Raw genomic sequence first — 15,553 nt, 5'->3', positions numbered from 1 at the left:
GCAAAAAGCATGTTTGAGCACAGAGGAGTGAGAGTGAGAGAGGGAAAAGGTACAGAGAGACAAAATGACTGAAGGGGTGAGTAAGGCTGGGTCTCAGGTTTGGGGCAGCTAGTAGAGATGGGCAGTGGATGAGCAGGAGATTAGACTGAGCCCTCTTCTCCATTTTACCCACATGCAGTGCTGGTTCCTGTGCAGCCAGACACAGCCTGGGTGCTGGAGCCCATTTGTAACTGGTCTCTTTCTCTCCATTTGCAGAAGCAGAAGAGCTCTACCAGAAGAGAGTTTTAACCATCACAGGAATCTGTGTTGCCTTGCTTGTGGTGGGCATCGTCTGTGTGGTAGCTTATTGTAAAACCAAGTGAGTATGGGTGGTTAACAGACAGTAACTGGCCAGAGGTCACCAAGTGGCAGTGTTCATGCTTCATGCTTTCATGCTGTTCAACAAATGCTATTTTAAGGGGATGCAGTGCTGTGGTATTCCCAGGAAGGTCTCATGAAGGAGGCCAGTGAAGCCATCTACCAGACTGTGCCTGAGCAGGATGTTTTCTTGGAACTGTTTGCTTCATGCATCAGCATCATTGTTCCCAGCCAGATGATCCTGTGTTACTGGGAGAAGCTGCCCCTAAACCTGCAGCTCATGTCCTGATTGCAGAAGCCCCGTGGGCTGTTGTGCAGAAGCTGTGGGCTTAGCTATGTATGTTTCATGGACTTTCAGAGCAATCTTAATGGAACAAGAAGCTTGGAGACAAAAAATGACCAGCCTTCCCTCCTGGGCAGCACCTTTTTCCCTACTTAGCCTGCACCTCACCTCAGGAGCCCCTGGGACACAGCAGGTCCTGTAGAGTGGATGGCCTGTCAGGGCATGGGTAGGCTTTGCCACTCTGTGCTTGGTGCAGGACAGGTCAAGTGCCTTGTCCCCAGTGCCAAGCCACAACCTCCTTCCTCTTTTCCTTCTCCCTACTCTTCTCCACTCCCAGCATCATGGTGCCCCTGGCTCCCCTGAATTGTGCTGGTCCTTGTCTTGCAAAAGGGGATCCTGGAGCCAGCCTCCCAAATAGCCCATGATGAGAAATGTTCACCTTCTTTTGAAAAAGCAGAAGGTGGCAAATGTTGAATGCCTTGTTTCTTCCCATTTGCAGGTTTCCACATGAAACATCAAATATGCCCAAGACTTACCTTCTCTATCATCTGTGTCCCGGAGTGTCTCTGAGGAGAGACATCCCCATGAGATGTCTTCCTAATAGATTTTTTTTCCTTTCTGTTTTAAAGGAAGCAAAGAAAACAGATGCATAATCATTTACGGCAGAACATGTGCCCGGCCCATCAGAACAGGAGCCTTGCGAACGGGCCAAGCCATCCACGTTTGGATCCCGAGGAAATCCAAATGGCTGATGTAAGACCTTTTGTCTCCATCTCCCTGCACATTTCTGAATGCCTGTTTTCCATGGGGGATTTGAAGGGGTTATGTGTGCTTACACACCTGTGTGCATGTGCATGAGGACCAAAACACTAACAAACTTGAACAGAAAGATGAGGTTCTCCATAGAAACATTCCCAAGCATTTGAAGGGAAATGTGAGTTTAATTTGAAGCACAGGATGAGCTTAGGGCACTTGAGACAGGTTTGTTTTGATGAATCAAGTGTGATCCTATTTTCCCCTAAGAGACATGTTCCCAGTGTTTCCTGTTTATCAAGCTGTCCTGTCGAGCCCCACGCTGCAGTGTGACAAATGATATCAGGTCAGTGGTGGTCACAGCTGCTGTGGTGACCCATCGTGGTGAAGCATGTCCTGGTGATCTGGGCAGCGCCGATTTAGCCCTCCTGCCTGTACCAAGAGCTGTGTCCTTGGCAAGGTGGGATGTCCTGGTGGGGTGCCAGGGTCAGGTCAATGAGAGCGATCGAAGACTTCAGGAACAGATCCAGAAGGGCAGCTCAGCCTTCTGTCACATGAGATTCTCATCAGACTATGAACTCAACAGGACCATCAACGTACTTAAAGTGCCTTGCTGGGCCAAGGCATTGAAAAGGGTCCAAAACAGGAAAGGGGGGAGGCAGAGCCAAACAAAGAGAACTACTGATGGGAAGGAGCACAATGAATCCGTTACAAGCTCTTCTGGGTCCCTCTTTGGATGTTAAATTTTAGCAAGATTGAATCCCAGCTATGAAGGAAGAGGAAAGGGAATTTCTAAGAACCATAGCCTTCTGGCCCCAAAGTCATGACTCCCTCAGAGAGTTCAGTGTCCCTGTGAAAAGCAATGCTTCTTGTTGGATGAAGGAATACCTCAGCATAAATATTTTGATTACACCTGGTGTTCCTGTAGGACTCATATCTCTGGCAGATCTCATGGGGCTGTCTTTTTTATAGTACTCTGTCAGATGTATAGCCTCCTCTGAGCAGAGATTTGTCTAAAGCTCAGTAGCTACACATGGTACCACCGTCCTCTGGGGAACCCCTTGGCTCTTCATACCCTTCTGTAGTCCTTGTGCCCTTTCCCAGTTCAAAGTGCTGGGGCAGAGAAGAGCCTCCAGCTTCCTTGTCACTTTCCATGGGGTGTGGAGCTGCCAGCTTCACTCAGTCCTCATCTGATATCAGCAGAAATAATCAAGCCAGCCAGATTTGGCTGTGGCAGCTTTGGCAAGCTGTTGGCTGATCTGTGTTATTCTTCATATTTTACAGTACATTTCGAAGAATGTTTCTGCCACTGAGCATGTGATCCGAAGGGAAACAGAGACAACCTTTTCAGGAAGTCACTCCTGCTCCCCATCCCATCACTGCTCCACAGCCACTCCAACATCCAGCCAGAGGTGATGTATACTGTGTTTTCCTGAAACTTTCTCCTGCTCTTTGCCTTAGGATGCTGTGAGAATCAAAGCCACTAAAAGGTTTTCCTTTCACCTCCCTTTCTGTCTTTACCTGATGTTTGGCACTGTGCTGGAGACAGGCCATGTTGACACTGCAGATCTTTGCTGGCACAACTAGTTAGTGAGAGGTGTGGAAAGCTGGGATTCTTGACCTGCAGTGAGGTGCCAGCAGGAACCCACAGCATTGACATAGCTGGAAACTAGGAGGAAATGAAGTTGGGCTTTCATCCTCTGCACAGACAGTTTCACGCTTGATGTTATTTAGAACGTATTTGCTTTGTGGGAAGCAAAGTACACAAAATACCACAAAATGTTTTGGCTAGTTCCTCAAAGTTAGGGTCTGACTTGGCAGTCACAGTTTTTCACCAGAAAAAAACACCCCTCTGCAATCTGTCACTGTCCAGAAAGTTGCATTAGAATCTCAGTCTCTGAGGTAGTGGTATCTCTTTCACTGGAATTATTTCTGAAGCTCTCAGGAAAACTGAGGCTAGTGGAAAGCTACCAACAATTCTTGCTACATAGGATAAGGCAATAATGGTTTTTTACATTTCAAAATACCTACTGGGGGGAAGAGCAGCATGGCTCAGAAGCGGAAGTTTTAATGGTTTTTGAGGTAATTTAAATTGCAGATGGAACTTCCCTATTTTTATGAGATCCAAAAAAGTCCTTCAAAGGAGGAAGTCCTGCACTGCTTTGAGTTTGGATGTTCAGGTTCTTCTTCTTACATAGCTCTCATGCTTCCTCCAATAAGTGACGGTGTTTCCCTGGGAGAGCACGTGCCTTTGAAAAGTGACTGTGAGGTGCCGGTGGGGGCCATATCTACCTGTCAGTGACACATGGATGACATTGCTTCGACTTTATAAAGCAAAAGATGTCCTGGTTTATTTACTTGATTAGCCCAATTTGTTTGTCTCCATTCATCCAGCAAGCAATGAATCCTTTCAGCTGAAGCTCAAAGATGGCTCCTGGCAAGTCTCTTCAGGGCTCAGGGATGAGCAAATACTCTTGGTGTACAATGAGTCAGGTCTACTTCTGATATTGAACTTAGGTTTCAGGTGAATTTCTCCCCAGATTCCTTGGCTAGTCCACCAACAAGTAATGAAGGAGCCAAGAATGACTTGCTGGGCTGGAAATGACTGCCTTTGTCCAGGGGAATCCTGCCCCTGGTAAGCTAGACAATGTGTTTTCCAGGTTTTTCTGAATTCATACGCTGCAGCCCAACCCTGGTGAGGTGTGTGTGAGCTTGACCCAGGCACCCAGAGGCTCCTGTGCCTGCAGAGCCGCACCTTGGTGGCCTTCTATGCTCACTGCAAAGTCCTGGAACCCGGGGCCATCTGTGGTCACCTCCTGAAGATGCAAAGGTGTGTCTGGAGGGCAGCACTGACACACGGCAGCTATGGGGAGGCTCCTACCTTGCACAGCCTCTGGTACTGGCTACCTGCCACCTAATCTTCCTGAGTCAAGTGCAGCAAGCAGGTGTTTCTTGAAGTCATGCCAGAGGCATCATCCGTCTCCATTTTACTCGATCAGCGCCTCTAATGAGGACACTGTTTGAAGTTATAAATGAGTGTGGTGGTTGCAGCCGAGCATGTGCCTGGAGCCTTTAATAATTAACAAGTTCTTGGGAAATTTTAATGAGGTCTGCTCTCCTCTGGAAACATCCACCCAAAATCCTCTGCTGGCACAAGTCCATCTGGTGCAGTTTAGAGCAGTTACACTAATGGATCACATGTTTCTGCTATGGAGAGGGGTCAGCCTGGTGGCTGTGGCACAGGTGGCCTGCCTGGTGTGCACCTGGCCCCATGCATCCCTGGTGAGTCTTCGCAGGCTGTCATCTTCGCACCAAGACTAGGGCAGGTGGAGCTCCAAGTGCTCAGCAAGGTCTACCCAACTTAACATAGTCTTTGTTCAGCACCCTGAAAGTGTTTTGCTGCCAAAATCTCTTATAAACCAGTGGTAACTGAACATCTAGACCTTCATCTGATCTGATTTTCTTCTTCTGCTGCTGAAGTCATTTTGAGTGGGTGCTTTTTTTCCTGGCTCCTTTCTGATAGCCTTTCTGGAGGGACTGTCACTTGGCAATGCAGATGGCACATTTGAAGATCCTTTGTGGACTTGCCTTAGCAAGGCTGGTGTGTTGCTCCACACCCAGAACTCTTTACAAGCACAAAGCAGAACTGCTCTGGCCTCCCTCCAGGGAATGTCCCATCCCTGGCCACTGGGAGAAGGTGTGATAAACACCTGGTATGCACTGGTTTACCTTTCTTTACCCTCTAATCATAGTCCAAGAAGCAGCAAAGACAGGCAAGCCAAAAGCAGGTGTGGGCAATGAGGCATCCCTGGATAGATGAGTCCTACAGGGAGAGAGAAAGGGGATGCCAGTGCAGAGCAGAGTGTGAGCTGTGCCTGCATGCAGCTCTTTGGAGCTTGGTGAGGTTTCCCTGCTCACTATGCACCTGGGGTTTGGTCCACAGACATGAAAGCCACACCTGGAGCTTGGAGCGGACAGAGAGCCTGACTTCAGATTCCCAGTCTGGGATCATGCTGTCTTCGGTGGGAACCAGTAAATGCAACAGCCCTGCGTGCGTGGAGGCCCGGGCTCGTCGCGGGGCCGCCTTCTGCATCGAGGACTCGCGGAGGCCCATGACACAGTATCGTGACTCAGTGGATTCTCTGCGGGACTCACCGCACAGCGAGAGGTCAGACCCCCCTGCTTGGTGCCCTCTGCGCTGGACACAAAATGTTTGCCTCTGCCCAGCTGCAGTCCCATGGCAGCTCCAGCTCTGGGTCTACCAGAGGAACCCATACCCCAGGAGACCACTCTGGTAGGGGCAGCAGCAAACACTGCACCCTGCTTACCTGATGACAACGTAGGTTTGGAACACAGGGATGACAGGAATGGAAAATACCTGGCTGCACTCAGCAACTGGGAAAGAAAAACTGTCTGAGAGCACACCCCAGGCAGCTTGCTGGGCTGGCATCTCAAGCAGGGTCTGGCCCCCAGGTATATGGGAAAAATTTATGGATGGCCTGGTGAGCAGGGATGGTGTATGTGGGCAGAGCTTTGGACAGGACTCTGTATGGCCCAGTCTTCTGGGGAATACAACTGCAGAGCTGAGACAGCATCAGCTAGGGAGACACAGTAGCAGTCCTCCTCTTCCTGGCTCTGGTTCCCTGTGGGGCATAGGGACATCTCCACCCTTGGTTCCAGCTCTCGGTGGTTAGCCATGGGTGACCTGGGTGGCCACTTTTGGGCAGTTACCCTTCAAGGCAGTGGGACTTGTCCATGGAGAAAGTGGAGAAAAGCAACATCTCCTGCTCTCGATTTCTGTCCCTGGTCCATTTAGGCAGGCTGACCGAGCTGATACAGAAGTCTCCTTAGAAAGAGGTGATGCTGAAGGAGGGGCTGATTAAAGAGGGGCTAGGCCAGACACTGGTGTTGTCACTAGAGCAGACCAAAGTGGTAGATGCCTTTTTGAGACAAAAGATTTTTGCTAAGTTAGAGGAAGCAAGATCCAGGCTTTCCCTATCTGTGGGCTGAGCAGGGGAGGGCATTCTGGGGACCTTCCTCAGATATAAGTCTGGCAGCTCTGGAGGGAACAGAAAGAAGTTGGCAGGCAGACAAGAGGGAGGGAATTCTTGACTCAGCCAGCTTGGAGATGCAGTGAAGTTTGAAGCGATGCAGGGTGGGAATTGTACACAGTCCCTTGGGAGAGGCAGTCCTAGGATGCATGATGCATGGTGCCCAAGTGCCCACCAAAGCCAGTAGCACACAGTGGTGCACGGTACCTCCACCTGGTTCCTCAGGAGATGCTGAACTCCAGGACCAGAAGCACTGGAGGCCTCTTGGGTCCCCACACCAGGTGTTGGGCAGAGCACAGGCACAGTGGGAGGTTTTGGGGAGGTTGTTCAGTGTCCAAACAAAGGTGTTGCTTCTTTCAGGTATGTGTCAGCCCTGACCACACCAGCACGCCTGTCACCTGTTGACTTCCACTACTCGATGGCCACGCAGGTACCCACCTTCGAGATCACCTCCCCCAACTCAGCACACGCCGTGTCCCTGCCGCCGGCGGCCCCCATCAGCTTCCGTGTGGAGGAGCAGCAGCCCCTCCTGCGGCGGTACCAGCTCCCCTTCCAGGACACGCAGAGATATGACAGCTACTACCAAAGGAAGACCTACCTTAATGACAGCATGGGGAGCCTGCCCTCCAGCCCCTTCCGCATCACAGAGGACGACGACTACGAGACGACGCAGGAGTACGTCACAGCGCTAGAGCATCCAAAGAAAACAGCCAGCAGCAACAGGCGGTGGAAAAAATCCAAACTGAACGGGCATGTCCCTCACAGAGCCAGAGCCGTCCGGGACTCCTTCTCCTTCAGCAGCGCCTCTTACAGTGAGTCTGACGAGGAGCTGGTGGCCGAGAGCACCCCGTTCCTCAGCTCACAGAACAGTGACGTGGCGCACACGGGGTCGCCGCAGCTCCAGCGGCCGGGAGACAGCCGGACTCAGCACCCCAGCAGCAGGCACGGCACCCGTGGGGAGGGTGCCCGGGCCAGCCTGCCACATGGCACCCCCAAACCGGACCTGGAGCACCTCTAGGCAACCCCCCCCCCCCCCAGCCTGCCCACCCGCAGACAGAACCCGCATGGAGGAGAGAGACGAGACAAAACGGAACAAAAAATATTTTTATTTTCTATAAAAGAGGGGGAAAAAAAAAATATAACAAATAAAATGTTTTATTTTCATTTTAGCAAAGTTGTCTTATAATAGCTAACGGCAATGACTTTTTTATAGGGAATCTCTATTTATATGTAATGTCTTGATTTACAGCTTCTGAGAAAAAAAAAGTAAAAAAGAAAAAAAAAAGAAACAGAAGAAGAAAAGGAAACAAACAATAAAGTAAAAAAAAAAGTGGGCCAATTTTTGACTACTTAAAAATAGAAAACAAAACTATCGTGGTGCCTTTTGCTGTATGCTAGTGCTGGGATTCATGCCGAGGATTCTGTTTCAGTAGCAATTTTAAGATCATAGATTTTTGTTTGGGAGACAATGTGTCACAAGGGCGCTCTTCCGTTGGAAGAAAACAGCCTTGCCACTTTGCCCCACACCCTGCTATTAATGATCTTATTCTTTAAGGTATCATTTAAACACACATCAAGGACATGAGTGGGAGCATTTCCATTGTCATGTCCAGCAGGGCTCTGCCATGCCCTGTAAAATAATTGTATTGTTGCTTAAATCAGGAGAAAAACCCAACAGCACTGTACTGAAATGCAGAAATAATGTTTCTTTTGCCACACACGTAGGAAGAGAACATGAAACGGTGCAGCAGCAGCAGCTCTTGCAGTACAGCTGCCAGGCTTTGGCCACGTCACCTATGGGTCTGACGCTCGGTTGGTGCCGGTTGGTGGTTGGGCAAGGCAGACACCGGTATGGAGGTGGTGAAATCATGTCCCATTCCATGTGGTTGGATCCTGGCAGGATGGCCCCAGGTGGGCGCTGTCCAGCCGCAGTGCCCGGTGGCTGTGCCAGGGCTGTGCTAGCTGCAGTGTCCCCTTGGCTGAGCCTGCAGCTGTGGGGAAGCATTGCCCGCCGTGCTGGGGGGCTGCCGGGCTGAGCATCCTGCTTGCTGTGCTCAGCTCAGCCCGGGGGAGCTGGCAGGACCCCAGGAGTGTGGACCCACAGCATCACATGGCCACTGGGTGCTGTGCCGGGCAGCGGTGGGTTGGGCTGCCCCAGGGTTGGCAGGAGACCCAGCACTTTTGGCCCCGCTTGTTGCCCTTGCCCTGGCCAGGAAGGGCCCTGTGCAGGGCAGCCCAGAGAGCAGATTGTCCCGTACCTCTGTGCCACGTGTTGTAAAGGCAGTTGTTACCGACTTGTCCTGCCACCAATGATGGACGTCACATTTCTGAACCTGGAGCAGCTCTGGCCATTGGCTCTGTGTGCAAAGAGACAGTCCTGCATGTCTGGGCAGCAGAGCATCCCATGGAAGTGCCCCTCTCTCCTCAGTTCTCTGCAGCAAACCTGTTTACATTGTAGCCTGACTTTTTCTTTTTATATTTTTACTTCTGCATGTCCTTTGCATTTCAGATACTGTAGATCGGATGCATGGTGAAGCTGTGACTGAGAAGATAATACAACAATTGACAGTGTATTTCATTTAACTTTTAGCAATAAAGTAACTAAATCCTCTATTCCTCACCCATTATGGGGTCAGATAGAAAACTCCGCTAATTTGTCATAAGATGATTGTCAAAGTTTGCTCTGGATTGTCTGAATGTCAGAACTCTCGACTGTTTAACACTTGAACATTTTTTTATATTATAAATAAAATAAGAAATATCAAGCTGTGGGCTGCATTACTCTCAGGCAATTTAGGGGGCCAGTGGGGAGCTGTGACAGCAGGTACCATGCACGGAATCACAAACGGGTTGAGGTTGGAAAAGCCTGAGGAAGGCTCCAACCCCTCTGCTCAACCAGGTCACACAGAGCCAGTTGCCCAAGACTTTTTAATATCTCCAGAGATGATGACACCACAACCACCAAAGAAGGGCATCCTCTGTCAGTGATTGGTCATCCTCAAAGCAAGAGTGCCTTCTTGTTTTCAGACTAAATTTCCGATCTTTTAGTTTGTGCCCATTCCCTCTGATCTTGTTAGTGGGCACCACTGAGAAGAGTCCATCTCCGTCTTCTTCATTGCCTCCCATCGGGTATTTATACACAAGGATAAGGTGCCCTGAGCCTTCTCCTCTCCAGGCTGAACAGTCCCACCTCACTCAGCCTCTCCTTAGATGGACGATGTTTCAGTTTCTTAAATATCTTTATGCCCGTAGAGACCCAGAGATTGGTGTTTTTCTGCCTGGCATGGACATTTTACCTCCACAGCAGATCTCAGGAGTAGAGGCTCACTGAGGTGAGCTAGCTATATATCTCCTGGGGGAATGCTCTTCCTCCTCCACCTGCAGACTGGGAGATCCCCCTCACCCCACCTGTGGAAGCTTTCTGTTGTGCCAAGAAAGGTCAAGGTGCATGGCACATGCTCCACATGCTGGCACCAATTTCAGTAATTTTTCAGCAGAGGGAGAAGTATTTGGTCCAGTTCTGCAGGTGCTGTGACACTTCGCAGCATCTGCCGACGCACAAAGCAGGCCCCTTCTTCAGCTCTTCTGTGGCAAGTCTGTCTCTGGCTAGCCCCCACACAGGGAGATCACTGAGAACATGCTGTAGTTACAGGAAGCACAGTTCCTGAGGTTGCACCCAGGGCTCAGTGCCTTGTTCCTGCTCAGTGAGGTGAACAGGTGCCCAAAAGTCCCAGCAGAACTTACCCTGAAGGAGAGGGATCTGCTACACACTGGTCTGAGTCAACCCTATAGGAAGAAGTCCCTGGTCCTCACAAATGTGCCCATGCTGAGAACACCCAAAGCCTGGGCTTCTTCTGCTCCAGCACCTCCAGGGTGCCCAGTGCCCTGGAGCTGACCTGCCATGGCATGTGCTGTGGGGACTCCAGCCAGACCAGAGGGCTCAGCATTTCACCCTGAATAAAGGCGGCTCAAAAATAATTTCCCAAAAGATTAAAGACTGAAGGATCCTGCCCTCCTGCCACAGGCCCATGTGACCCAAGAGCAATGTGCAAAAGAGGTTTCAGATGTCTAGGACTGAGGATAAGGGTGGTAGAGCCAAGTCCCTATTTGTGTGACACTTGCTAGGTAACCTTTGGACACATCGTGCACTTGTGTGCAGCCCCAGGCCTTGCTGGGTGGAAGCAGCAGTACCATGCAGCTCTCCACCCTCTCGTTGCTCTTCAGGTAGGCTGAGACTCCCCAGCGCCTTTGGTTCCCCAACTCACCTCCTTCTGGAGTGGGGTGAAATGGACAGGAATGGGCAGAGAGCACCTGATTCCCTCAAAGGGACATGTGTAGGAGGGCACTGAGGGTGAGGTCATAATGGGTGACATAATAAAGGGACGCATCGTAAGTGGAGACTTCATATTGGAAGATGTCATAATAGATGACATCATAAGGGGGGACATCATAATGAGCAACATCATAATGGGTGACGTTATAAAGGGAGATGTCATAATGGGTGACATCATAATGGGTGATGTCATAATGGAAGATGTCATAATGGGTGATACCATAAAAGGAGACACCATAATTGGTGATGTTACAATGGAAGAGATAATAAAGAGAGATGTCATTATGGGAGATGTTATAATGGGTGACATCATAAATGGAGACTTCATAATGGGAGACGTCATCATGGGTGACGTCATAAGGGGAGATTTCATAATGGGAGACATCTGATCCCTGGGGAAACCAGCCATATAAGAGAGAGATGGAGGGTCATAGCGTTCCCAAAGCAGTCCCATCTCTCTGCTTGAGTCTCTTCAGTGTCTGTGACCTGATGAACTCAGTTCATGGAGAAGTCCAACTGGGGCTGGCACAGCAGCATCTGCTTTATGAGAAGGCTACAGATGTTGGGTCTCCTGCTGCTAGCCCCTGAGCTGGGCTGCAGAGTGATGGTGTGGCTGAACCTTGGGGTGCTGGGGTGGAGCTGCCGCATCCCTGGTGGTGTCTGGCCTCTAGGTCCCTCAGGAGGAGCTGCAGGTCTGCCCAGCACAGGGGGAGGTTTTACTGCTCCATAATTTGCAGAGCTCTCTGATGTTCTGCATCTGCTGAGACACGCCTGGCTCTGAGCCATGGCTTCCTGCAGTCATTTCTTGCTCAACTTGCCCCCATTCCCATAATTGTGTTCTATATTTGGAGGCAGCTTCACGACTTCAATTTTCTCTCCAATTTTCTCTGAAGGAAGCTTGAATCTCTCTCCTTTTTCCCTGGCTGGTTTATTTTTAGACCCCTCACTTCCAGCCACGTGTGTTCCTGGTCGTAAATATTTCACAGCAGTTTTCATGGGGAGGGGAAGATGGGGGACATCACCAAAGCCTCCTGCCAGCTCTGCCCAGCATGTGGTGCCTTTGCCACCCTTCCCAGAGAGGAGAGAATCACTCCACAGGCACCGATGGGGTGTCACATCCTGGCTTTGGGATTGCAAAGCCCCTCTCCCTCAAAAACAGTCCCTCTGGAATGAATTTGGTGTCAGGTTGTGGCCAGGAGGAGGGGTCTGGCAGGAAGGTCAGGCTGAAGCAGCATGGTCAGAGGATCCAAGCCCCTGAGCTGCCGTGCTGCCCTCTGGAGAGCCTGGCACAGGCTGCGGCCATGCCAGGAAGTGCATTTGGGTGCCTCCAGGAGGATAGAAGGATGTGGCTGTTGAATTCCTCTGAGATGCTGCTCTTCTCTCTTAGTGGTGGGTGTCCCAGCCCTCCACCTCCAGGGAGAGAAAGGGGGAGGAAATAAAAGCATTTTCTTCCTGGTCACAAGCTGAGGCTGCAGGTGGATGGATCAAGGCATTTTTGGGTGTTCTCAGTGCCCTCTTGTAGGTGAGATGCTCGACATATCTGCACATGCATATTAACCTGTGTCAGCACTTGCACATCAAGGCAAACTGCTGGTTGCCAGTAAGTGCAAATTTCACCCTCTCAGCTGCTTTGCCAAGGGCTGTTTCATAACAGCTATCACCCCTTCCCATCCATTGCGTGGTGAATTTCATGGCTCTGAGCCCTTTCCTGGTGCCCACAGTAGACTTTGCAAGATCCTGCTTTTCCCAGCAGATAACTCCCAACTGAGGATGGCAGACTGGCACCTTCAACAGGAGGCGATGAGCTGCTCTTGGTAGCTTCCTCAAACACACTGGAGATGTCACTGCCTTTTGGAGGGGATGGACAAAAAGGACTGCCTGAGGTTCAAAATATTACCTGGTATTTTGGAGAGCAAAAGTCAGGCCTGGCTTTCCCCCAGGCTTCAACTGTGAGAGTCTGGGCACCAGACACTTACTGTGAGTAGCAGCTTCTTGGAGGTCTTCAGTGCAAGGAATGTCTACAGTACCTGACACAGCAAAGTGTGTGATGCCTTGGAGAAACAGCCGTGACACTCGGGCTCCTCTGGGAACATCTCCAACTACCAATGCAGATGTTGGTATCTTTCTCCTCCCATAAACATCTAGGTTGCACATGGACAGTCAGACTGGGGCTGCATCAGAGAGAAGGAAGAGTTACCTGGGTATGTTCCCGAAGCAGCCCATCTATCCACACCTGCTCCATGGAGGAGTCATCCACCCAAAGCAGGCTCAGGCCAGTGCTTTCAGCACCCTGGAGGATGGGAGGGCTGGTACCCACCAGAGAAAGGCATTGTGATTTTCTGGTGCTGTCTGCCTATAGGAACCTGGCTTTCATTATTAGCAGGTGCTGGTGGAGATCTGTCAGCCTGGCCATCTAGTGCCATGAGGCCTGGGACCAATTCAGCACACAGTGGAACTGTATTTCAGACCAATTCTCTTTACCAACAGATTCCGCTTTATTGTTACTCTTTCCTTTACATGGTTCTTAGTGCATAATTTCAAATAAACTATCAAACTGTACAAAGAAAAAGAGATAAAAGAAGAAGTGACAAATTTGGGAAGAGGTTTTTAGTGTCATGAACCATCATGGAAAACTGTAGTCCGTAAGCTCTCGAACATTGAAGGTCCAAGTAAATCTTATTTTGTTTGTTTAAAAAATGCTGCAAAATAGAAACAATAAATGACTGTAATTAGCAGCTACAAGATCCTTCAAAACTGGAACTTGATTACTATGAATGCACCTGGGGGAAAGAAAAGCAATTTGAGATAAAGGACAAAACCAAAGAGTGAAATAAATAAAGTGTAGGAGGACAGTCACAGCATTGAGATGCAGAGGAATCACTTGGAGCACAACAGTAAATCATTGGACGAGGGACAGCAGAAAGGAACAGAAACACAATTCCCCGCTTAAAAGAGTACAGCATGTGCATCACAAAAGGGAGAAGTACAACATGGAGGAGCAGGTGTAATCACTCCTGCACAAAAAAGTTCAGCTGGATCTGAAGCACATCTCCAATTGTGCCTCAAACCCAAAGTGGCAGACGCCATGGATGCTAAATAAGCAGCCACTTGGCCACTTTGTCTGACCAAGCAGGAGCAGGAGAGCAATGTTTCACAGTCAAGCCAGGTGGGATTTCCATTCGAGTAAAAAAAGAAGAGGGAAAAAAAATATATATACATAGGCTACTGCATTTTTCATTTTTTCAAAACATCCTGGTGGGCTGGTCAGACCCTCCATGGTCTCTAGTGTCTTCCCCAGGCAGCTTGCCTTCACTTGCACATTGAGGTTAAAAACCCACATCAAGGTTTCCTTATATATATATTTATTTATATATATTCATATGTGTTTGTATATATATATATAAAGGATGAGGTGACAGAGGGCACTTCAAGCCTCTCCTGCCATGGGCAGCTGATGTTCCACTTGCCGTGCTGAAGATGCCTCTTGCTTAAACAGTAGCAAGCTCATGACACCCGCCTTAATGGCGTTCTGGGTTGTGCTCCTCTCAGGGGAGGGACATGCTCCCCACCTCTCTGTGCCCTTCTCTGGGAGTGCTGGTGGTGCCACAGACCATCATCTTAGCTGAGTTTCCTGCACTGCTGGGAACTGTGACCATGAACTGGTGGGGATTCCAGGGAGAGAAGGAGGAGGAGAGAGAGGCCTGGTGGACAAAAGAGCAACTTGGCCTTTGGAGAACCAGCATATCCCTTTGTTGTGCCGGCTGCAGTAGGAGGCAAAGAAAGCCATTGGTTCTGTTGGGAATGAAGAAGAGATAGTGTGTCTATGATGTTGAAATGCCAGTGTTGCCAGAGTGTCAACTGAAGCTTCTTTGATTTCTTTCACTAGAGCAATCACTGTGTCATACATGGCTACGATTTGCTCACATAATTTCCTAGATAAAATTGTGCTCATTGATCTAGTCCAGGAGTGCCAAGCATCGCCAGTTGATTCCCCTCGTGCATGTGTTCTTTGTTAAGTGTTCTGATCTAAAATGTCCTTTTCCACCTTACAGCTGATGGTCATGTGCCCTTGGCTCAAGGAAGGGCTTGAGTGTGTCTTCCGCAAAGCAATGTCATCAGCTTCCACCTTGAAGAAACTGGTTTCAATTCTTTCCAGGTCATCTGTCCCAACTTTTATCTTCATGCACAGCAGGTTGATGTATGTCTCATAGCGACTCTTCTGCAGGGAAAGAGGGAACAGAGAGTCTGGGAACAGGGACAAGCCATTGAATGTGTGGAAAGCAGAGGCAATGCCATCTACTGCAGGAAAACCTGTCTGATATCATCAGTATCCTACTAATCACACCCAACAAGGACTGTTCAACCACAGCACAATGCCTAGGCTATGATGAGCCTGCAAAGACTGATCAACCCATCATTGAAAGGGTTGAGGAGAAAGGGGAGTGTTGTGCAAGACTCTCCAGTTGTTCTTACAGGTCTTGGCTGCTGCTCTGGTTGTCTAAGGTGGATACTGGAGGCAAAACCAGACCAACAGATCTGCTCCTTCCTGATTTAGGAGTTTCCCCTCAATTGATTAAACTACTTCAGCTTTCCATGGTTTCCATCCAGTGACTCATTTGTTACTTCTCCTCCCAGAGCACAGCATAAAGGGAAGCATCTCCTCTCTGCCTGACACCAAGTCTAGATAGGACCTCTTTTTATAGACTTGTTTAATACTCAACCTTTCTCCTAACACAGACGCAGCCTATACTGGCTTCTTTACCAGCACAGAGAAAC

The 15,553-nt window shown here is 49.5% G+C and overlaps 2 protein-coding genes across 6 annotated transcripts in view; one reads left to right on the top strand and one right to left on the bottom strand.

Annotated features, from left to right (window-relative positions):
* NRG2 (neuregulin 2) overlaps nt 1-9,209 on the top strand; it is a 175,583-nt gene extending 166,374 nt beyond the window's left edge. For both annotated transcript variants that reach the window (XM_051630890.1, XM_051630889.1), the window contains 5 exons: nt 256-358; nt 1,270-1,393; nt 2,678-2,805; nt 5,337-5,561; nt 6,805-9,209. In XM_051630890.1, coding sequence (XP_051486850.1) covers nt 256-358; nt 1,270-1,393; nt 2,678-2,805; nt 5,337-5,561; nt 6,805-7,462 — 1,238 coding nt within the window. In that variant the 3' untranslated portion in view covers nt 7,463-9,209. The remainder of the gene's footprint in view (nt 1-255; nt 359-1,269; nt 1,394-2,677; nt 2,806-5,336; nt 5,562-6,804) is intronic.
* A 3,267-nt stretch (nt 9,210-12,476) lies between these two features.
* Nucleotides 12,477-15,553, bottom strand: part of PSD2 (pleckstrin and Sec7 domain containing 2) — a 36,581-nt gene continuing 33,504 nt past the window's right edge. For 2 of the 4 annotated variants that reach the window (XM_051630887.1, XM_051630886.1), the window contains exon 12: nt 13,249-14,996. In XM_051630887.1, coding sequence (XP_051486847.1) covers nt 14,790-14,996 — 207 coding nt within the window. In that variant the 3' untranslated portion in view covers nt 13,249-14,789. Of the gene's footprint in view, nt 12,949-13,248; nt 14,997-15,553 lie in introns of those variants that run through there. The other 2 variants (XR_007890734.1, XM_051630888.1) reach the window with 2 other exon arrangements.

The sequence above is a fragment of the Apus apus genome, chromosome 13 (genome assembly GCF_020740795.1).
Source record: "Apus apus isolate bApuApu2 chromosome 13, bApuApu2.pri.cur, whole genome shotgun sequence".
Classification (NCBI taxonomy): Eukaryota; Metazoa; Chordata; class Aves; order Apodiformes; family Apodidae; genus Apus; species Apus apus.
The sequence above is the reverse complement of the archived record's forward strand: the minus strand, read 5'-3'. Positions and strand labels throughout refer to the sequence as shown.